This window comes from Pangasianodon hypophthalmus, chromosome 11, assembly GCF_027358585.1.
Source record: "Pangasianodon hypophthalmus isolate fPanHyp1 chromosome 11, fPanHyp1.pri, whole genome shotgun sequence".
In the NCBI taxonomy this organism is placed as follows: Eukaryota; Metazoa; Chordata; class Actinopteri; order Siluriformes; family Pangasiidae; genus Pangasianodon; species Pangasianodon hypophthalmus.
In genome coordinates this window covers 10,268,093-10,292,501 of record NC_069720.1, presented here as the reverse complement: position 1 = coordinate 10,292,501, position 24,409 = coordinate 10,268,093, and the positions used below count along the sequence as shown (strand labels likewise).

At 37.2% G+C, this 24,409-nt stretch overlaps 3 protein-coding genes across 4 annotated transcripts in view; 2 read left to right on the top strand and 1 right to left on the bottom strand.

Moving 5' to 3' along the window:
• adamtsl3 (ADAMTS-like 3) overlaps positions 1-3,818 on the top strand; it is a 193,502-nt gene extending 189,684 nt beyond the window's left edge. Inside the window, exon 31 of the mRNA XM_026930622.3 lies at positions 1,509-3,818. Within this exon, the coding sequence (XP_026786423.3) occupies positions 1,509-1,627 (119 nt within the window). The 3' untranslated portion in view covers positions 1,628-3,818. The remainder of the gene's footprint in view (positions 1-1,508) is intronic.
• saxo2 (stabilizer of axonemal microtubules 2) lies at positions 3,804-10,541 on the bottom strand. Its single transcript, XM_026930728.3, has 5 exons — positions 10,354-10,541; positions 8,362-8,541; positions 7,717-7,919; positions 5,989-6,892; positions 3,804-5,049 (listed from the first exon to the last, which is right to left on the bottom strand). Exons 1-5 carry the CDS (start codon positions 10,389-10,391, stop codon positions 4,965-4,967), a joined length of 1,410 nt encoding a protein of 469 aa, XP_026786529.2. The 5' UTR covers positions 10,392-10,541; the 3' UTR covers positions 3,804-4,964.
• Positions 10,542-10,892: 351 nt separating this feature from the next.
• The window catches only part of efl1 (elongation factor like GTPase 1), a 137,795-nt gene continuing 124,278 nt past the window's right edge, over positions 10,893-24,409 (top strand). The window contains exons 1-7 of one of the 2 annotated variants that reach the window (XM_026930679.3): positions 10,893-11,015; positions 13,993-14,095; positions 15,240-15,307; positions 15,397-15,481; positions 15,599-15,732; positions 16,745-16,882; positions 17,612-17,829. In XM_026930679.3, the coding sequence (XP_026786480.3) occupies positions 14,005-14,095; positions 15,240-15,307; positions 15,397-15,481; positions 15,599-15,732; positions 16,745-16,882; positions 17,612-17,829 (734 nt within the window). In that variant the 5' untranslated portion in view covers positions 10,893-11,015; positions 13,993-14,004. The other variant, XM_026930678.3, reaches the window with a different exon arrangement.

Genomic DNA, 24,409 nt, shown 5'->3' with positions numbered 1-24,409 from the left:
TTACATCCTGGCAGACACCACTTCCACTAGGATAGAAATATTTCATTATGGGATAAAAGTGATCAGAATAAGTTTGTATTAATTTGCAGTGACCCTTCCCCCTAACACAGATGTATTCTTTTTCCTCATGAGGTCCACTTGCCAGTTGTTTGAGAACTTGCGTCCCTCTGCCCTGCCACTGCCGCCCAACAAAAACAAGCTTTTTAATATGCATATGAAAAAACAGGCCAGGTTATCCCATTTGCCCAGGGATTTTATTGCCTTTTATTAACTAGCTAATAAAATGAAATAACATAGAACCACATGAAAAAAATGGTCTTATAAAACAACAGGTCTGACAATCCCAAAGAAGAATAATGTCTAGTCTCGCTTTATCAGTCTGCTTCTCAAACTGTTTGGATGTGTCTGAGTGCTGACTGGCACAGGAGAACAAAACAACCATGTTTTTAACCTCTGTCTAATTATCATTAACATTAGCATTATTTGTCCAATGTTAACATTTAAACTTTGTTTGAATTTTTGGCCTTGGGCATGGCTCAAAACATAACTAGTGTGAAATGAGGGAAGAGGCTTTCACAGAGTCTCAGTTCATATTGGGGAGATCAAAACACTCAAAAAATGACTGGCTCAGTGTTATATTTGGATGTATTTGAGTGTATGTTTCAGCATACTCATGTTAAAATGTGGAGCTCCCATGCAAAATGCACGTGCATACTTTACAGTATGTACATCGGGAGGATTAAAAGTTACATCCACTAGATGGCACATCAGATCCAAAACAACTGCGTCTGCCTGGTTTCTGAGTTGAACTGTAAGTGTTTTCATGCACAGTGATATTAAAAACACTGACAATCTCTGTCTCTCTTTAAAACCTTATGTTGTTGTTGTGATTGTTGTCATGAGCAGCATCTCAGATTGAAAACTTTGACCATTCAAATGTATTTTCTAATCTAGAAAATCCAGAAGAATGATATGCAAAACAAACTTTCAGTGGGTTTGAAGGCAATATGAGAGGTTCTTAAAATTCAGATAGTAACAGAAAAATTGGTTAGTGTTAGTACGCAATAACTGTGTAGAATAATACATAATGATGTGATTTGACGCACAAGAGTATTTTGTTAAGTCAGGTGTGGACACAGTGACACATGATGCTATACTTCCCCCACCATTTACACTGGTACTGCACTACACAACACATGGCATTAATTTCTGAGGACGTGCACAAGGGATGCTCCAAATGACTGAACGACACGTGTGGCAACCATCTTGCATATGTGTATGCTTAATTACAAGCAAGTGTAATTCAGCCTTAACCCCAACCCCACAGTTTGAAAACCTCTGCTCTAAGGGGTCAAATGGACACACACACCATCTAGCAAAATTGCTCCACAGCATAACAGAGCCATTGGTTTTTCCTTTAGTTTGTCGTGTATATTATCATCTACATTTTCAAACCCTGAATAATTCTGTGTGTATATATGTGTGTTTACTTTTTCCTCTCCATGTAGATGAGTGTAAGGACACAACACATTACTGCGCAGTGGTGAAACGCCTCAGGTTGTGTCCCATTGAACTGTATACACAGAGATGCTGCAAGTCCTGCTCAGAGGACTCGGGCACTATCTAGTGCGGGCTGATGGAACATCTCAAGCTTCTACAACATTACAACTTACTCCTGAAAACTGCTCTTCTTTCCAATCCAAGCACATGTGGAAAAAATCTGAAGTGGAAGAACTCCAGGAGAGAGTGGCATTTTTGGCACACGGCCAGGTTTAAGTGGATACTCTATGTAATTTGGACTAAAGAGCCTTTATCTAGGCTGAAGCGAGTTATGGGTGTGCACTGGCAATTTGCCGCTGACAGAGAAAACGGCACTAATTCAGCTCTCTCCTCTCATCATTATATAAAGTTCATTATTGGCATCATGTGTGGAATAATTTATAAGAATGTGTTTTGCTCTATATTTAATCATCAGGATGAGAAGCAGAGAATATTGGACCATTCACATGTGTGAAGGGAGGCTAAAATAGGTACAGCTGAAGTGTACATAGGGTACTTCCAGTAGCTGAAAATCTGAAAGCATTTTAAGGGTAACACTTTATTTGAAGGTTATCTAAATATTGACTTCATAACGCACATATTAGCAGTGAATAAAACGCTTATAGAATGATGTCTGGGTATATAAGAACAGCAGCTTATGACATTTTCCCCATGAAATCAAGTAACCACAGAGAATCACAGTCCAAGAAGGTATGCATAGAAAAGGTCTGTAGTTACAAACAAGGAATGTAAATTTATAAGGATAAGAAGTGACCCATTTTCTCACATTAAAAATACTGTGTTTTTATGCAATCAAAAGTAATCATAATATTCTAATAGTAGCTGCATCAAATAGCCAGCCTCCACCTCACTTATCACTGCTCTTAAAAGTAGAATAACTATCACAGTTAAAAAGGAAGCAGGTCTAACTCTGTAAGCTTTTAGTTCAGTAAAACATGATGGAGCATGCTGTTTGAGGAAAATAATCCATTAGCACCCCAAAGTGCAATGTTTTCCTGTAACAGTAAGCCCTGAAGTGTTTTATTCCTCTTATACCACAGCCATTTGCTCACAAGACTCTTTTGATAGGGACTGTCCAGAACTGCTCAACAGTATGCATGGCTTACGTCAAAGATCTTGAAAATACTGAGGATATAAGTATCTCAAGACAGACTTCTGGCATTCTCAGGAGAGTCTGGCTCGTTTTATGATTAAACAGAGTCTGAATTTCTATTTGCAATTTGAACATTGTTTGGCTTTGGATTTTGTAAATAAATCTCTTGCACATGGACGCTGGTTCCATAAATGATCCACCACATACCTTTCCCTGTAGCTCATCAGCAAACATGAGTCTCATTTACTCACCACAAACTGCTCCTTTAATAAATTTTAAAGATATTTTTTTCAGTCCAGTGACTTACTCTGAAAAGCTCATTGTGTTATTATTTTCAGAAGCTCACTTTCCAGCTGAAAACCGGTGCATGGAAGTCCAAATATACAGAAGTGCTGACAGCCAATAATCAGATTTCAACCATAAAGATTCTGAAGCTGGTGGCCAGAAAAGTGTACAACAGATAGACATTCTGTGGCCCATAGCAGAACATCTGAAACTGAGACTACATAATGACAATCTTATATGCCTTATTTTTCACACATGCACCATAATCACAACAATTGGGGCGTGTAATGTATAAAAACTTACATTAGCTGCTGTTCATAGATATTCATGTCTTATTCTAAAACCACTATTCCTTGCTTATGCATGTGTTATGAAGATATAGATCATTTTAATGTAGGAGTGAAAAGTCTTTACGTCATAAAACCTTGAGTCTCCAGTTGCTACACCTTTCAAATGTGTGTGTGTGTGTGTCTTCAACCAATGTGCTGCATTGTAAATTAATTCTTGTACATAATGTGTTTTTTAAGTGCAATATTGTACATTGAGTGTAGAGATTTGGGACTTATTTTCTTACCTGCTAGTGTAGTTTACATTGTAATCCATATTTAAGACTACAGAAAACCTTATCAGTTATTCACGTGGATAATCCATGAGTTGACTACCATGTCCTTCTGTATTTAAAAGCATGCGATTTAATTACCGTTTGAAATGTTTGAATAGATACACAAACCATGTGCTGAAATAAATACAGATATACAACAATATTTGGCTACTGACGTGTAAAACCGTTCATGTTTGGGATGGTGAGAGTTTTGATTGGGGACTGTCTGGAATTCTCTGTGTTATAGCATAAAGAAAATAAATGCACTTTTGGGAAAGAGTTTATTTTTCATTTTGATCATTGCTTGCATATCATTTTGGCACATAAATATTTTTTGACATTTAGACTTTTAGTATGTTCCATACACTGCCAGTAGAGGGACAGAAACATTACCTGAAATATATCAGTTTGTAAAGTAGCTATATTTGTTGTGTGTGCAGCCTATATGTTGACGTGACATACGTAAATCATGCTACACCGCCAACATCAAGTTGTTCTTGATGTTGATCATCAAGTTGTTGTCACGAGGCGGAGGCAGATGGCTGTAAGTGCGAGCCATTTATTAACAATCCAAATCAGCAGACAAACTCATGATCCAAAACAGATAGGGGTTGAACTTGACTGGATTGTGATTTTGTGGTGGATTGAGTAAAGAGGCTGACTTTGGAGACCAAACATACAGTATCTTGGCTGATTAGTTACATTTGCAGTGAGGGGTTAATTATTTTAAACTTAATCTTAGGCCACATCAAGAACCTTACCAGCGGTGGTTTCATATACCATAAAGAATATTGGAATTTTAGTACAGAGCAATATAATCCATCCATCCATCCATCCATCCATTTTCCATACTGCTTATGCTACACAGGATCATGAGGAAGCCTGGAACCTATCCCAGGGAACTCGGGGCACAAGGTGTTCAGGGACACACCCATCACAGGGCACCACTGCACACACATTCACAAACCCATTCACACACTACAGACAATTTGGAAATACCAATCAGCCTACAGCTCATGTCTTTGGACTGGGGGAGGAAACCGGAGTACCGGGAGGAAACCCCTGAAGGGGGAGGCGGGATTCGAACCCCCAACCCCGGAGGTGTGAGGCAAACCACTAAGCCTCCGTTCCCCCCACCAGTATAATCACCATACGCAATTTCATATAAATTACTTCTGTCTATCTAATTGTTATACAGTTTGAATTCTTTTAAAACATTTAAACCTTTCCACCATTTTCATTCATCATGGCAACACTGTTAGTCTAAAGATGTTCAATCTGATACTTCTTACCTTTTTAAATACATTTCATTAATCTTGTCATAATGCCACTTAGATTTACCTTTTAAAACAATCGTATATACTGATTAAGCTTTAAGTTATGAGAGATGAGTTTATTATTTTTTTCCTTTAGCTAGCTTTGCTCTTAAGACACCATGGCCACTGCGTTAGGAGCCTGCACCTCACACCCTGTAGACATCTGCTCCTGGGAGCTCAGTTTACGGAAGAACCTGGATAGACAGACGAACAGTAAATTCAATAAATATAATCAGAGATGTATCAGGGAAAATGTGTAATCAAATCAAACAAGGGATCAGTAGCATTGTTATACTACACATAAGATTCTAATAAAATGATAATAGCTACGGAATATAAAACATGCTGTTATAGGAAAATAATCCAAGATGGGGTGGTGTGATTTGGCCTGATGTGTTGATTATTTCTCTACAAAAGCATGGCCAAAGTGTATTATTCCTCATATACCACTGTGATTTGCCAATGATTACCATTTTAAATTTATTAAAGGACATGTCTTGCTTGCTTTTTAGCCATTTATAGTTATATTTATTGTTATGGAACATTTGTGAGACACGTTAGTTACTGCTATCACTTATGCTATAGCAGCTATAAACAGTCATTCCCTCACCAGCCTCTATTTTCTTCTCTTTCTTAAAGTTAATAAGACAAAAAAAAAGCGCAGTTGAGAAACCAAGATCCATAAGTCATCTATCCTGAACACTTTCTCAAGTCAGAAAATTTACTGGTCATTACAAAACTCTGACACTGAAGACTATTCCATATATGTCAAACGTCTCCTTACAGAAATCTTCCCCATATAAATAGTAAATGTTTTTCTGAGTTTATTATTAGCCTTAGATCATGTAGGTTGTCCACCATGCAAGTCCCTGTGAAAGAGTTATTATATTCACTAGCATTAATACAAACCATTTGCATTGCAGTTGGCACTACTGTCAGAGCCATACTGTTATCAACACCTTCTAACCAATTGGATTTGAGAATTCACCAGTGTTGTGGTATAATATAAAATGCAATAATAATAATAATAATAATAATAATAATGATAATAATAATAATAATAATAATAATAATAATAATAATAATAATAGTAATAATAATGATAATAATAATAATAATAATATTGACCAGACCTGTGACCTCTGTCATCAACCTTCTCAAAGACAAACCCCGGCACTGACTCCAAGCTGGCTGGACACACTCTTATCTCTTTGGGCGTGAACTCATTGCGGTACGTGGTTTCTTCATCCAAAGGTGCTTCACTCCGCAGTGGGGCAGTGAGCGGCTTGCAGCTGATATTGGGCTGCAGTTGGTGCTGGATGTAATGGGCCTTAAAGGTGCTCATGTCCTCCATCTTCCCGCTGTCTCTGTGGATTTCTGGGGCTTTGCGGATCATTTCTTGGCGCTGGGCTTTCCAGGCTTTAAAATCCTCCTTCGTGGTGGTGTTGCCTTGAAAAGGAACAGAGGAACGAATTGGCTTCGGCAGAGGCTTAGCGGAGACGAATGGCTGGATATGGTGTTTGATGAAGGTTGTGCCAGTTGTCGTGTTTAGATCCATTTCCTCTGTAGGACTCACGTACTCCAACGTTTTCTGCAGCCGTGTCGGAGACGCAGCCCACGGCTGGAAGCGATCACGGAACTCAGTGCTGCTCTGTAAGGGTGCATCACAGGACATTTTGATGTGCTCAGGCTTGCAGCTCTTAGGCATTTGGCCTGCCAGGCCCTGGAAGTCATTCCGGTGCGTTGTGAGGTCTTGGAAAGGCTGGTCACTGGGTTTGTACTCATGAGGTGCTTTGACTAAATGCACTTCCACTGGGTGAGGGATATAATTCAGCTGGTTACTGGTCACTCCATCGAAAGGAGCATCAGACAGCTTGGCTACATTTGAAGGTTTGAAGCTCTCACGTGGAACAAGACCTCGTGGAATGAAATCATCCTGGAATGTTGTGGCATTTCCAAACTTCTCAGCTGGAGGATGGTAAGACACCTTGTGTTTGGGGGACTCCCACTTGCTAATTTCCCACTGACGGAAATGTTCTAAGGAAAAAAAAAAAAAAAAAGAATAGATTTGCTGATTCTAAGTGGGATAATCACAAAAAAGAGCCAAATGCTGGTATTTATAAGTGTTTTAGTACCCGTAACCAAGTATTTTTTCTCAAGTCAAACCCTAGGATAATAACGAGTAAACTCATTAGGTTATTAATTAATTAAAAATTAATTACCATTTTCATGAAAATATGTAATAGGGGTTTAATGTAATGATTCTGTCTGCTTCTGTTTAATGTTCCAAATATCTGTATCTGTATTTGGGTTTAATCTGAAGTAGGCATTTACTTTTTTTAAGTACATGAGAACCCTACCACGCCCCCAAAAACATTGGAAAACTTTTTGCCAAAAATATTTTTGCAAAAAAAGAATAGTGCACCTCCTATACATATTTGTATCTGTTTGAAACACATCATTTGTTCAATCTGAACAATGTATTTGTATTTGGTTACATCCCTAATATGTAAATTAAGCACATGTAATAAAAAACAGCATATGTACAGTAAATTAAAGCTGGCCCAGAACTGAGCCTTGTGGAATGCCACAAAATATTAAAAGATGCTTGACTGTATAAATGCATAGTGCAACATATTCACCATTGGTTAAATCATCAGTCTGCATCATGTCATTTATGTCTGTAAATATTTGATTTGCTCAAATATTATTTCATTCATTTAATTTTGTTTCATGCTACTTGACATATGTTTTTCTAATCTGTATATATGCCAGTCTACAACATTCTGCTCAAATAAGAAAAAGAATAAGCAATCATTGGCATTTGGCATTTATGAGAACTCTTCATACTCCTGTATTACCTTTATAGGTTGGTACTGTGTCCAGCTTCCCGGTAGCACCTTGTATCCTCTCCTTTGGACGCCACGGTATAACAGGCTCTAGCTTATAAGGGCTAAACTCCTGCTTGTAGGTAGTGGCCAAGTCAATCTCACCTGGATTAGGTTTGTATTCAGCCCTTTGTTTTCCAGGGCGCTGGCTCACTTTATACAGAACGAAATCAGACCTGATGCATGTAGAAACCAAATGAGGCAGGGACAACCATGCAAACAAAGGCAATTTTAAATACCTACTTTAAGTCAGTGGTATGATCGAATGTGCCATATAGAGTGCTATGCAAAAGTCTAAGGCACCCTACATTTTATATACATTTTGTCTTGTGTGCATGTTTTATGCCTGCTACATTATGCATTATTTTGGTAGTAGAATGTTATTATTATTATTAATGCAAGGTTATATAGTCTTTTTATATGTTGTTAAGTAATAGACAAAACAAAAAAAAGATTTTACCTGCGGATATAGAAGACAACTAGAACCTACTAGCCAATGATTATATTTGAAGGCATCTTTGCTTTAGAAGTGACTAAAACCTTTGCATTCTACTGTGTATACACTATATGATTCATCGATTTATATGTATTTATAAGAAAGAAAAAAGGTTTGTTTACCTGAAGGTGGTGGTTCCCTCCATCGGTTCACGGCTACTCTTTTTTTCCTGTTTGGGCTTAAGACTCTTGGGTGGCTGATAACTCTTGTAGCCTGGGTATTTCTCAGTGTACTCACTCACCACACAACCCTGGCTGCCCTTCCTGTAGAGTGCCGTGGGCTCTTGTGTGCAACAGTGGCGTCTACAGACAAGTCAAGAGAGAAAAAAAACCCTGCTTTTTACTCACTATTGTTTTTGGATATACGGTAGTGATAATCATTGCTGCAATAGACTACAATGCCTCAGTTAGATCTCTGTCTACCACAGCACTGTTGAATTCTGGATTCTGATTGGTCAGAAGGTATTGATTAAATTTCTATAAAAGCAGCTCTAACAGTGGCAGCCGCAAGGCAAGCTACAGGTTTATATGACCCGTATGGTGGATGTTAATCTAATAATCTAATAATAAATGTGCCACTGGTTAACAAGGAAAAATGTATAATCATTGATATGGTGAAGTTATTTTTTTTTTTGTAAAGAGATATTAACATTTATCTAACATTTATAGAAGGATTCTCCATTGTGAGCACTTTGTAACAGTCAGTAAGTTTTCCACCATGTTAGAGTCTTCACAATAGAGTCTTCTCTGTCACATGACAAGCTACAGTTTTGTGTCTTATTAACTTCAGGAGAGAGAAATACAAGACGCTGGTGATGGATCGATTGTTTATAGTTACTACAATGTAAGTAATAACAGGAAGTAACTTGTTTTGTGAATTACATAAACTATACACACACACACACATATATATATATATGACACATCACACATATATGACACATCATACTTTTTTTAAGTTTATATATATATTTATATATATAAACTTAAAAAAGTATGATGTGTCATTCTTCATTAATTAGAAACATAATAGTTAGTGAATTTCTGTGGTATAAGAGGAATAAAACACTTTGATACATGCCATTATAAGAAGATAATCAACTTTGGGGTGGTACTGGCATTACACCAGTCAACCCTTCGCTGATTATTTTTCAATAAAAGCATCTCTTTGCTAAGTTTTATATATTTTATAAATATAGATTTGTTTATTTAAAAAACAAGTTTAAATATTTTAAGGTAATACTTTTGCCACATTCATTTGTAACTTAAATTTGATAATTGGATTGAGCTTTGGACATAAACATTAACTGAGGTAAATGGATTTAAGTTAAATTTTAAAAATATATGTTGTTTTATTTATTTTGTGTTATTTTAAAGGCTTTTCAATATTGTGCAGAATATGTTTTGGTTGTGTATGTGGGTTCAAATTGCTAGAGATATGCCATTCTCTTTTAGTGCTTACATAAAGATAGGGATATATAATCTATATATATATATATATATATATATATATATATATATATATATATATATATATATATATATATATATATGTGTGTGTGTATATAACACCTGCAGCAGCCTTCTCTTTATCCTCATGTTTTTAATGAATTTATAGATCAATATAAAATGGTATAAGTGATGTATCCTTTAAGGATCCAGCTCCAGGAGCAGATACACACTAGTCTCAAAAGCCAGACTTTACAAACCCTGACCTTTTACATTACAAACGTACTATGCTATCTCATGTATATGCCCCTAACTGCTATAAACACAGCTCTTTATAAAAATCAGCTCTGAAGACCGGATGGTGTCTCAGCTTTATTCAGCACATCTACTCCAGAAAGCTGATTGCGTCACAGTGGTTGAAAGTTTGTTTTTAAATTCTGTAGTTGAACTCCTTATTGCCTGATTGTCTATTAACCGAGCTCAGTGAGCAGGATTACCTGTTAGTGCTGTGTGAAGCAGTAAGACCAATCCCTAATATAAATAACTTATAAGCTAACTAATAGATCAATTATTTATAAAAGTAACAGAAGACTTTTGAGAACACTCAGTGTCTCGCCTGGATGAAAGAGGAGCCTATAGAGGCACAGAAACAGCGGCAGCTCTTACCCGCAGTTGCAGATTTCACACACACACAGCCGCTTCATGTCTGTAACACTGAAACAGCAGTGACTTTAAACCGGCTTTATTTAATTCCAGTCTCACGAGCCGCACTCACTGCCAACCTCTCTACACCGCGCTCGCGACACACCGCACACGGTTTCTATGGCAGCGACTCTCCATGACAACAATTACAGCGTCTTGACAACCAATCATCAAAGCGCGAAGGTTAACGATTACGTCAAGCGTTTATTAATCTGCTCTATTTTTCATTGCGTATTAATACATTTAATAATATTAATACTGCACTTTAATACATTCTATCGCTAGGTATATATTCTGAATTTTTTTAAATAACGTTTACCAATACAGGCTGAAAACTACAGTTCCCATAATCCTTCAGTCTCGACAAAATACCCGGATGATACCACGCCTTCTGATTCGATCCTTTTTTTAAAATTTTATTTCGCGAAAATTAACCACAGTGCTAAAAGTCTTAATTTTATTCTTTGTTAAACACGGATTCATTCAAATATTTTCACCATATATAGTTATTAAACGATTCCGAATCGAGTATCGTTCAAATCCCATTTATCCTATTGGGAGATTTGTTTTGACATCACGGTGACGTAACCACCTCGCAACTCCACTTCCGGGAAAAAGAAAACAACGTGAGTAGAGCTTGTCATATGTTTTAGCTGCTTTACAGACTGCTCTAGTCTTTGTAGCTTTAATTAGAGGTGTTTGTATGCTCCACTTTCAGTAACTGTGCATGTGTAGCGTGTTAACTGTAGCGGAAGGTAAATGCTTTAAAAAGACAAGACATACAATTTAGCTGAGTTAGCTAGCTAACTAGCAACACGGCTAACTTGACAGGGTTTTAATATGAAAGGTTGAGATAAACACCTGGATGTGTAAGGCTCCTGTTAGCTACCGTGCTAACGTGTGTATTCTGGGATGCTGGTTACTATAGCAACACTTGTAGGCTGCAGCTGTGTGATAAACTCACTGGACGTGCTTGAGTAGTTATTTTTTTATTCTCGTTTTCTGACAAAGTCCACAAAACTCTGAGGAGGCAGTGAAAGTTAATCAAGCTGCATTCTCTAATGGGGTCAGGGCTAAAGGGACTGACATGAGCAGGGATACTATTTACAATAAATAAGTAAATAATCCTAAAAAATCTTAATCCTTTACTTAGGAAATAAACTTAAGTCTTATTTAGTATCAGTACTATCACACTAGCAACAAGTAACACTACCTCATATTTATGACATTTCCCACTGGTCTTACTATTCAGTGTCTAAGCTTTTCTTTTTCTTTTTTTGTGGGTGTTTTAGAGCTTTTTGTAAATGTGTATATGTTAAAAAATGACAAAAAATAGTGTTTTGTTGAGTTTCTTTTATATTTTTTCCCCTTTATTACACATTTACATCACAAGACAGGCAACATTCCAACATCATAAGACACAACTGGACTCATAAACGGAAATGCTAATCAGGACTGCACTAACACTAAATATTTCAACAGAGAAGAACATAAGGATTTGTCTTTATATTTTTTAAATATTTTTTTAAGTATTTGAAACTCTGAAATGTTTTCACAAAAATCACAAAGAAATAAAGTAAAGAAGGGTTTACATTTCTTCCGTGTACATGTGTGAATGTGATATTTCCCCAACAAAATGATCCTGTTCACTAGGTCAGAAATTAGGGGATTCAAATGAATCCTGAAAAACAAGCTATTTAAGGGAAGAATAATAATAAAAAAAAAAAAGTGTTCAAGTGTTTCAGGAAAGGAAGAACAGAAGGCACAAGGATACGTCTCAAACTGAAATCTTTTCTGTAAAAATTCCCCTACAGGATATATCCTAAACAGGATTTTTACTTTATAGTTTATCATTTCCAAAGAGTGGTGAACACATTTGATGACTTGTCGTATACACGTCCAATCAAATGCTCTCTAGAGCACATGTCCCGCCCCTGTAGTCAAACATGGCGGGACAAATCGCTCTACAGTAGCACGTTAACATCAAACATGGCTGTTCATGTAGTTGTGGATGTGTGCATGCTGTTCTTCTTCCCAACCAGCCTTGTGTGTTGAGAAGATGGTTGGAGTCTATATGGGGGTGTGTAGATATCTGCACTCATTCCCCCTCCAAAAAAAAAAAAAAACCTCTAAATAGGTAAAATAGCAGTGAGAAATCCTACACATTTGAAAACAGGCTCTGTGCTCTGTCTTCCTGTTTCAAAAGAAGATATGTAATCACATTTGGCTCTCAAGCCATTTCAAGTGCACTTTAAATAGAATTTTAATATACAGTGGATATAAAAAGTCTGCACCCCCCTGTTAAAATACCAGGCTTCTGTGATGTAAAAAAATGAGACTAAGATAAATCATTTCAGAACTTTTTCCACCTTTAATGTGACCTATAACCTGTACAAGTCATCTGTAAAACAAACTGAAATCTTTTAGGTTGGGTGAGTAAAAATTAAAAAACAAAATAATGTGGTTGCATAAGTGTGCACACCCTTAAACTAATACTTTGTCGAAGCAGGTTTTGATTTTATTACAGCACTCAGTCTTTTTGGGTATGAGTCTATCAGCATATCTGATAGCATATCACATCTTGACTTGGCAATATTCGCCCACTCTTCATTGCAGAAACGCTCCAAATCTGTCAGATTGCGAGGGCATCTCCTGTGCACGGCCCTCTTCAGATCAACCCACAGATTTTCAATCGGATTCAGGTCTGGGCTCTGGCTGGGCCATTCCAAAACTTTAATCTTCTTCTGGTGAAGCCATTCTTTTGTTGATTTGGATGTATGCTTTGGGTCGTTTTCGTGCTGAAAGATGAAGTTCTTCTTCATCTTCAGCTTTCTAGCAGAAGCCTAAAGGTTTTGTGCCAGTATTGACTGGTATTTGGAACTGTTCATAATTTCCTCCACCTTGACTAAGGCCCCAGTTCCAGCTGAAGAAAAACAGCCCCAAAGCATGATGCTGCCACCACCATGCTTCACTGTGGGTATGGTGGTGTTCTGGTGATGTGCAGTGTTCTTTTTGCACCAAACATACTTTTTGGAAGTTCAACCTTGGTTTCATCAGACCATAACACATTTTCCCACATGCTTTTGGGAGACTTCAAATGTGTTTTTGCCAAATTTAGCAGGGTTTGGATGTTTTTCTTTGTAAGAAAAGGCTTCCGTCTTGCCACACTACCCCATAGCCCAGACATATGAAGAATACGGGAGATTGTTGTCACACGTACTACACAGCCAGTACTTGCCAGAAATTCCTGCAGCTCCTTTAATGTTGCTGTTGGCCTCTTGGCAGCCTCCATGACCAGTTTTCTTCTCGTCTTTTCATCAATTTTGGAGGGGTGTCCATTTCTTGGTAATGTCACTGTTGCACCACATTTTCTCCACTTTTCTTCACTAGGTCACATTAAAGGTGGTAAAGTTCTGAAATGATTTATCTTGGTCTCATTTTTTTACATCACCAGAAACCTGGCATTTTAACAGGGGTGTGTAGAATTTTTATATCCACTGTATGTTAATGCATATTTACTTTTCCCAGAACTAATCTGCTTTGAACAGAACTAATCTACTTTGTCACATTCTGACCGTTCATCCTTTTTCTTTTTTTTTCTAGATTTTTGTCAAAATGGGGCACACAAGTTTAGAAAAAATCATTGCACTACAGAAGAAAACATCAAACATTAGAAATATCTGTATTTTGGCCCATGTGGATCATGGTAAGTTACAATTCAGGATTAATTTGTACAACTTTTAAGTGATCTTGTTTGGTCGCTGGTGGCGGTGGATATAGTGCATGACTTACTGTAGACCAAACCAGTGGCTTATTATAGACCAAATTACTTCAAAACAACAAAGAATTGTTTCTGGTTTTATAAGGCACTTGTGCAACAGTGCTATCTGAGTCATTTAACCAAAATATTAGACCAGCACAACATTTTCATTGATCTGAAAAAAATATGTATGGTATGCTATATTTCTGAAAACTACAGACATTTTTGGTCTGAATATGCTTCTCTTTGGTTTGTGTCTCAGAAGTAATGTAATCTGTTTACCCCCAAAAGTGAAAAGGTAGAAAACTGCACTTAAAGAAATCAAGAGTATCACAGCCTCTGTCTGATCACAGACTGAATTGATTAGGCTTATGTCCATTTTGCTGCAGCACATAGCTCTCAAACAACTATCAAAGCCTGACTGTGTGAGGAAATCACACTTAGCCAGCAAAGTTTTAGACATTTTTAGGCAGGAATACTGTTAAGACTTTTAAAATCTGAAATAGTTTCGACTACTTTAACATTTTTTTTTTTACCTAATGAATCATTCCATATCTGTTATTTCATAGTGTTAATGGCTTCATTATTATTATAAAAAACCCTTCTATTACGAAAACCCTTCTATGACGAAAACCCTTCTGTGCACACGTTTGTTCAAACTTTTGACTGCTAGAATATGTGTACATTTGGCTTTATTCTAATCAGTGGTGCTGCTCTTTGTGAGGTGGAGAGGCTGTTTGTGTTTTTGACTCCACACTTAGACAATGTCATGGTAGGAATTCACAGATTTGCTACAGAGTTTTGCTCTGAGCTCTGATAATATCATATTAAAAATGGCGGGAAACGTGGCATAGAGATATTACGACATGCAGAAACAAACAGCGCGCGTGCAAACAGCCACACCAAACGTATAACGGTCTGGTGAAGACTAGATGCCAGTTTACGGCTACTTCTAATGAAATTGAACGAGTATCATCAGTGTTGCATGTTTGAACAAAAAAAAAAAAAAACAGAAATGTTACCTGGTTCCTTGTGTCATCATTTCATCACCTTCATCAACTCATCATTCCCACATATGAACTGTTTCCAGGGAAAACGACACTGGCAGATTGTTTGGTTGCAAGCAATGGCATCATTTCCACTCGCTTGGCAGGGAAGGTGTGTATATTCTGTTCATCAAATGCCAACTTCTTTGCTGATTTTCTTTCATTTCTTTTTGTCGTAATACCATTGTGTTGTATTTGTAGCTCAGGTACCTGGACAGCCGGGAGGATGAACAGATCCGGGGGATCACTATGAAGTCCAGTGCCATTTCATTACACTATACAGCAGGTATATTTACGCATGTTTTGTGTTCATGGCTACGAATCTGCAATACACAGTGTGGATCGGTATGAACGTGTTGTTTATTGTTATCGACTCATCGTTGTACATCCCGTGTCTTCCCAGGAGAGAGAGAATACCTGATTAATCTGATCGACTCTCCCGGTCATGTGGATTTCTCTTCCGAGGTGTCTACGGCTGTACGGCTGTGTGATGGAGCCATTGTCATCGTGGACGCAGTAGAAGGAGTGTGTCCTCAGGTATGAAGTCATCTTTGGTGGCTTATTGGAAATGACCTAGTCTTAAATCCTAGGCTTTTTTTTTTCCCCATATTTTTGACCTCACTCTCAGTGCCTCCATGTCTAACAGATACACTGTATAATACATTTGTAACTGGCAATTCAAGAATATATATATATATATATATATATATATATATATATATATATATATATATATATATTTTTTTTTTTTTACTGGCTTTGTTATTGACAGTAAGTGATACTTGAACTGGAATGCTGACATTATCATTTAGATGTCGTGTAGCAGAATCTAGTTTTGTACCAAATGTTTGTTTTCCCCTTTTACCTGGATGAATTTATTTCATAGATGTTAAGTAAAAAATAAAACATAGTGTTACATGCTGTTACAGGAAAATAAAAATTGATTACTTTCCTATAACAGCACTTCCAGAAGTGTTTTATTCCTCTTATACCACAGCCAACATGTTTTTTTGATTAATTAAATAATATGAATGAAGCAAGTTACTGTTATCTCTTATGTTATAGCAATTATTAACAGTTGTTCCCTCAAAAGCCTCTCTTTTTCTTTCTTTTTTTTTTGGCCTCTGTCCTGAAGACTTTGCCATAGCAAACAGCTTTACCTCTGACTACTACAAAGCACTGACACTAGAGACTCCTTCCATAACTGCCAACAACTTTGAGCAAACTGTAAAGTTGTGATACCTCCCCTAAAACTGATCCTGAATTGGTGTAATATATTTTTTTATATCACATCACCCAGCCCTAATTCACAGTGAACAGATAATGAGGCAAAGTATTTATGCTCTGACCATGAATCAACTCCTACTGTTTCCATATTATTGCCATAGAGACAGAGTTCCGTGGGTGAGTGTGTCAGTCTGCTTTGTGAGTTTCTTAAGGTCAAGTGTTAGCGTTCACATTCCAAAGAGCCTTTCTAATCATAAAGATTAGACCTAATTCTGTTCATTTCACTTTTTTTTTTTTCCGAACAATTTTATTTCTGCTGTAGACACAAGCGGTGTTGCGCCAGGCATGGCTGGAGAACATTCGACCTGTGCTTGTTATCAACAAGATCGACCGGCTAATCATGGAGCTCAAGCTTAGTCCTCAAGAGTCCTACACGCACCTCCAGAAAATTCTTGAACAAGTAGGGCTGTACAAAATGGTATACTGTGTCGTGCTTACATTTCTGTCTGTTGCAATCGTCTTGTACCACGTGCTGTAATAAGATCCTTATTGTGATACCCGATGCACACACACACATAGAAACTCATACACTGGATGATCATAGCATGCTGTATGGCATTCAGGGATTGGTTAAAGTGTTGTTCTGTGAAGTGCGAAGATGCATGTCACTATAGTGACTGACAAAAGACATATTGTTTAGCCCAGGAATTTAGGCACACAAATTCATCACCTGATATTTCATTTCCAGTGGGGAATAATGAAAAAATATGCATGAGACAGCGCATTTGAGCAGGAATGCAGGCCATTGGATGCTACTTTAAATAAATAATAAATATTTTAACTTCCCCATTTTATCATACTTCATAAAAATACTGAACTCATAATGTGTTTTTAGACTAAGTTTATAAGAGTAGCTAACTTGAATATGGTTAGAGGGAATGTGATATGATCTCTTCAGTGAAAACCAATCAGTGGGGATTGCTTTTTAAGAATTCATTTCCAACAGAAGTGTACAGTATGTAATTCCTCACAGCACTGTATCTCTCTTTAATCGGTGTGTTGTAGTAGTGACGCACAGAAATGCAATCACTGCTCAATCCAATGTTGTTTTTTTTTTTTTAAGTAGACAAGTGCTTTTTATAGTCTGGAAGATCGTGTCCTGTGACTGAGTGAAGTGTGTGTTGTGCAGGTGAATGCTGTGACAGGCACTCTGTTCACTTCTAAAGTGCTGGAGGAGCGGGCAGTGAAGCAGGCACAGGTTGAGGAAGAGCGTCCTGAGGCCGATGGAGGAGAGCAGGTTTATGACTGGAGCTCAGGCCTGGAGGAAACGGACGACTCGCATCTATATTTCAGCCCTGACCAGGGCAACGTGGTGTTTGCCAGTGCAATCGACTCCTGGGGCTTCAGGTACAGCACACACACTGCTTACACACTTTAAGAGGCTTTAAGAGTGATTACAAAAAAATGTTAGTTTTGGTCATTTTTATCAGGTCTTATACTTTAACATTTATGTATTTTCAAAGATGTGCGGGTGTCATCCTAGATGTCTGCCTTCATACTTGTACATAATGTGAACGTGTACACTATAAGCCTCATGTTTCACTGTAGAAAGAATGGAGAAGAGGTGTAAAGTATAAAGTACAGGAAAAGATAAGACTGAGGAGCCCTACTGCCTAATTCCAGATGTTAATCACAGATATTGTACTATTAGGTATTAAAGTGGACCAGATAGGGGCACAGTTTGGGATTTTCTCCATAGAAATGACAAGCATGGATATTGCATTTTAAAAGAGATGTCAACAACTTGAGACACATTCACTTTTAAAACATTATTATTATTATTATTATTATTATTATAAATAAACTTCAGCTTGGACAAATAACTTAATATGGTATTGCTAGCTAACAAACATAAATTGAAACGTGAAACACATTATAGTGTTAAATCAGACTGATCAGGTTTGCACTCAGAGTAGAAGCGTGTATTGGACGAAAAAACAGTCTTTGCTACCTATGAATGCATTATTGCTGTGCGAGTCTGCGAGAGACATGAAGGATGACCGATTCTGAATTAGAGTAAAACCCCTGCTTTAGTATCGCTACAATGGAACGCAGCATTTTAACTCTATTCATATAAATGTAGAAGTATGAACTGGCCTTTAGAAAAAGAAAGAAATCTTATTTATTTTAATTACAGTTCTTTTCTGCAGGCATGCACAGTGAAGATCAGTGTATTTTTTTATAGTTGAGTTCTGTAAACGTGAATAAAATGATTTACTTGATTATCAAAAAACCTCAATACATTGTTTTCATTGTAAAGTCAGCTGACGATACCCTGAATACTCTCAGAAATCCTGACTGTAATGTACTTTATCACCATAGTGATAACACTGTATCATCCACTCTATATAATATACTTATTGCATTTTTTTGATGTGAGTAAATAACAAATTCCTTAGCTAGACTGCTAGGCAAGTAAATTCTTCAGTATGCTTACCCAGTCCCAGAAACAATTAAGCTAATAGGGCTGCACAATTAATCATATTTTAATCATCACCACATTTTATCAGCTTTTTCAGTTATTAACTATAATCAGTATCTGATTGTTATTATCTAATTGTTACAGTATCTGTTTAGAATTTTAGTCATTTATTTAGAGCAAACTGCAACTATTCAAACGGTGGTGTGGCTGAGATGGAAAAAGTACCAAAAAATAAATATTTAAATGACTGTTTCAGACCTGACTACCTTTACATATTTTGCACATTTTAATAACATAATGCAAAAATATGCCAAAACAGCAGTCTAATTTTTTTTTTCTCTAATAAAAATGCCAGATCAGCCAGTCAACATTTGAATCCACAATGACTGACAGATGCACACGTGTCTCAAACTCCCCACTTGCAAGACACACTGATGCTTTCTGTCATGGTAAAAATCATTAACATTTAACACTGAGATTTTTAGTTCAATTAATTTGAAATAAAAACTAGTGTAGTGTGGGTATCTGTTTCTTTGCTCCCTCCCCTGTGTGTGGTAATGTATTAGTGTATCCATGTTACATGAACTGTCATTGGTTGAGCTCGAAGCTCTATGCACAGATGAAGGCAATACTCTCATTCTGTGCTCGAGCAAAGCCACCAACACACAGCCAACTGCAAACTCCAGCAACACAGGAGAGTTGTATATCTTCTGTCACTTTTCCTAAGGCACTGGTGCGTGCTGGTGAGTGCTGGTGAGTGCTGGCTCTTCTGCTTACCTGTACTGCATGAAGATTTCAGTAAACACCTGAGCTTATTGCATCCTGGACATCTTGTCGTGGCTGCTGCCTCACGCACAAATATCACAACTAGTTTTAAAAATCCAGCGAATACGACACTATCAAAGTGTGTTTGACTTATTGTCATTAAATAACTATATAATTAACATCAGTTATCTGCATTTATTACGAATGCCAAATTTATTACGAATGAAAATTCCAGCCGAAAATAATCAAGAACTGCGCTTTCGGTTTTTGGCTGAAAAAGAAAAAAAGCTAAAGAGTATGATTAGGGGGAAAAAACAGATTAAATAGGCCTACAGTTAAGTTTAATGTCTAACACTTTACACATCATTTTAATTATAAATATAATTGGACAGTGATTTGAATATTTTTGATAAGTGCATTATTACAGTTTGCCATTAATATAATGTATCCAACTAATAAAATAGTTTCTAAATATCTACAATAATGAGCTTTGGTTGATGTGTGCAGTGCAGCAGGTGGCAGGATTAGGTAACAAATGGTAAACTATCGTTACAAAATTTATATCAAATAATAAATACATGTCAAATTAAAATTTGTACATAGCAGTGAAAGTCTATATGAAGCAGGATTTTCCTCTGGTTTACATTTATGTTTATTCATTTAGAAGACACTTTTATCCAAAGCGACTTATAAATGAGGAAATACAAAATTTTTACAAAGTGCATAGAGTAGAGGCGTAAGAGCCAGTGTAAGTGCAGTGTAAGTCCAGATTTTTTATTTATTTTTTTTGAGTGGGGACAGGTTAGGGGTTAGTTAAGAGTTCACGGAAGAGGTGGGTCTTTAGGCGTTTTTTTGAAGTTAGTGATGGAATCTGCTGTCCGGATTGAGGTTGGAAGTTCATTCCACTACTGAGGGACAGTCAGTTTGAAGGTTGATGGACAGGAGAAAAAAAAAAAAAAAAACACTGCTGACAGTCATACCAGCCACTGACTGACACTCTTGTCTCACTGGCATTGATTAGAAATACATGCTTTAAAGGTTATTGGAGAACAGAGATCTTGATAAGCTTGCTGCAGTTCAGTAAATGTCCACTAGATGATGGTCTCGTCAAAGGTTTCGTTCTTGGCAGCAGCAGCACCAACCATTCTCTCACAGTCATGTTTTGTTCTAACACAGTAATTTTACCTCTCTAATGTGTATAATTACAAATAGCTCGATATTGCTGGCTACCACTAAAAGCGTAATAATAATGTTTACAGTCCAAGGGCCCCTGTTGGCTTTTTTTTTTAAAGGATTTTCTCTTGTTCACAGCGTCAGGTTTCATGCTTTTAGAGAGACTCTGTGAAAGCACTCAGGACTGAAGTGACATAGTAGATGGATTGGAGTTTTAAAACTAACACTCTTGAACAATAAAGGCCTGTGGATATATTTGAAAAGAGCCACTCTCATGTCTCAGTACATCCGTGTGTATGTGGTAAGAATTTACATGAACGAATTGCTCCATTGAATGGTTGTAATAGGTCAGCTTTTTCAAACGAGCAGGAAGAACAGGTTATTAAAGGTTTCATAAGCTATAAGTAAGCAATTAAATCATGTCTATGGCATTTTCACGTCAGTCTGATAACATTATGTGAAAGGAATACAGTAACACGATATGGACAGAAGTAGCATATTGCCATTATGCCTCTTCCAGAATCCAGAATACATCTGATTGGTTAGAAGGTGTTGATTTAATTTTCTGTAACAGCATGAAGGGACAGTAGTGCCAGCTGTAAGGCAGATCGCAGCTGTATATTAAATGTGCTTGTTCTAATGCGTTATCATGTCTACGGTAACAATCCACATAAACAGATAAATAAAGTCTGTAACTGTTGACATGGTGAAGTTTTCTCTGAGGAGATGTTTATTTAACATCTTTAGAAGGAGTCTCCAGTGTCAGCACTTTGTAACAGCAAGAGGCAAAGCTGTAATGTTAATATTTAAGCCATGAGACAGGATCTTGTGGTTTCTCTGTCTTATTAACTTCAGGAGAGAAAAAGGGAGGCTGGTGAGGAAATGAAAGTTTAAAACTGCTATAATGTAAGTGATAACTGGAACTAGCTTCTCTGACCTTCCACAACATCAAACACAAAATGGATAAAAAGTATGACTTTTTTCGTCAACAACAACAAAAAGTTAAATTGTTAGCGTAGGCAAATTGCTGTGGTACTGTATAAGAGGCGTAAAACTCTTCAGGATGTGATGTTATAGGAATGGTAATGCATCACACTGTTCAATGATTATTTTCCTATAAAATCATGCCCTGTTATATTTTATTCCTTACCCGATGAACCAAAATTGATCGTTTATTTGGATCACACCAATTCCAGGATTGTCCTGATTCACCTACACCCATAGGCTACTGATCTAGGACATCTGGGAATGTTCACAGAATGCAATAAATACAATTATGGATGTTAGATTATATTACAGGCTTCTACATTACCACTACTGCAAAGCCATTGTTGGGCTAATGATTAACAAACAATATACTGTGCAGCTCTATACGGCATATAGACAGTACAGGCAAGTTTGCCAATGCTAAAATATTTATCAAACAAGTCCTCCCATCATTCTTCACCTAGAAGTTTAAATGTCTGCAAAGTGTGTTCTTATTGACGGAAGGCAGGATGGATGTGCGGGATTTCTCACACGGCTGAAACCAGATAGTTATTATGGATAACTGTTGGAATAAAACCAGCTCTTCAGTTCTTTCTAGAGACCTTTGGACACTGCTGTGTCTAAAGCGCTGTGATAAACAGGACCATTTACAAGTTTGGACAGTCTTATTCACAGAAAGCATTTTTCCCATCACTGATAACAAAAATGACACACATGGAATGCTTTTCCAGCAGTCTGAAAGAAGTTCGACATGCTGAGCACTCCCTTGATTGCTTTGTTTTTCTTTTTTGCTTTTTTCTAAATGAAAAGCTCTGAATTGGATGTAAAATGTAATTTTTGAAATAATTTTGGAATTGGAGTTAAAATAAATTATGTATCACCTGCACTAATACATTTATTTTAATAAAAAATATCAACCTTTTAGATTAAATATTCTTTAAGGTCAGGAAAATGAAATATTCTTTCAGTTGCGTTCAAACATCCGACAAGTACAATTAGTGCAGTGTTCTTGTTATTATTGTTAGTCTTTTATACTGAGGTGTTAAACTCAGGTGTAAGAGGGTAAACACAGAGAATTATCTGAAGCAAGTGTATTAATAGAGATGGAATGTTAAACTGTGCAGTGCTTTAACTGTACACGACTGGAGTCTAAAAAGCCCAGGCTCAGTTTCCTAGTAAGATCTTAAATGCTTTTCAGGAAAGTCGGTCCAGTGTAAATATGGATGGCAGCAACAATAATAACTTCATTTATGTAGCAGCTTTAAAATATTTAATGACTTTCATTAAAAAAAATACCTTAAAAAGCAGGTCAAAGTGATTTAGAGAATATGCAAAAAAAGACAACAGACAAATAAACAAAAAATCCCCAGAGCTCTGTTAGTCTGTTCTCAGACTGTGTTTTTTTATTTGCTCTCTTTTTTTCCTGCACAAACTCTAAAACACTTTGAGCTGTCTTTAAAAAAAGATCTGACTTTCTGTCTGTCTGTCTGTCTGCTTGCCTGTCTGTCTGTCTGTCTATCTGTCTGTCTTTCAATCCATCCATCCATCCATCTACACACACATATTTACTTACATACATACATACATACATTATTTGGCCAAAAGTTTGTGGACACCATCACACACACACACACACGCATCTGATTCTTCCCCAAACTGTTGTCGCAAAGTTGGAAGCACATAATTCTCTAGACTCTTCGTATGCTGTAGCATTAGAATTTCCCTTCCCTGCGCCGTACACAAAGCGAGCTTCATGAAGACATGGTTTGCTAAGTTTGGAGCGGAAGAACTCGAGTGTCCTGCACAGAGCTCTGACCTCAACCCCACTGACCACCTTTGGGATGAATTGGAACACCGACTGCACCCAAGACCTCCTCACCCAACATCAGTGTCTGACCTCACTAATGCTCCTGTGCCTGAGTGAGCAAATCCCCACAGCCACGCTCCTAAATCTAGTGGAAAACCTTCCCAGAAGAGTGGAGGTTACAGCAAAAGGGGGACTACACGTGGAACGGGATGGTCAAAAAGCACATACGAGTGTTACAGTCAGGTGTCCACAAACCTTTGGCCATAGAGTGTACATACAGTACATATTCACGTTCTTACTCATATTTGTACCTACATACCTACAGATTAAAGTGTGTTTGCTGGTAAAGACCATTAGGGCTGAAACTACAAGGTGTCCTAAAAGTCTCCATGCACAGGGGACTATGTACGCCAGCACCACGTCGGTTATGCCTTCGTCAGTGGATGTTCATGGACGTCCACTTCTCGGGTGGTCTGCAACACTTCCACTTCCTGTACTATACAAATTTAGATGTCAAATACTTTGACGTGTTTCAGATTTTAGAAGCATAAAAACCAAGGGACATGACTCCACTTTCCAAGTGCAAAATCCATTCTGTATGTCGCTCGCAGATGAAAGGCGCTCAGTGGCACATTATCCAGCACACAGAGCTCACAGTTCAGAGGGCTAACACTGATTTGTTGCAGAAGAGGCTGCACATTGTGTTTATTGAGTGGTGAAATTAATATGTACACTTCCATTTATCTTGGCTTGTACAGTTCACAGCAGTATGA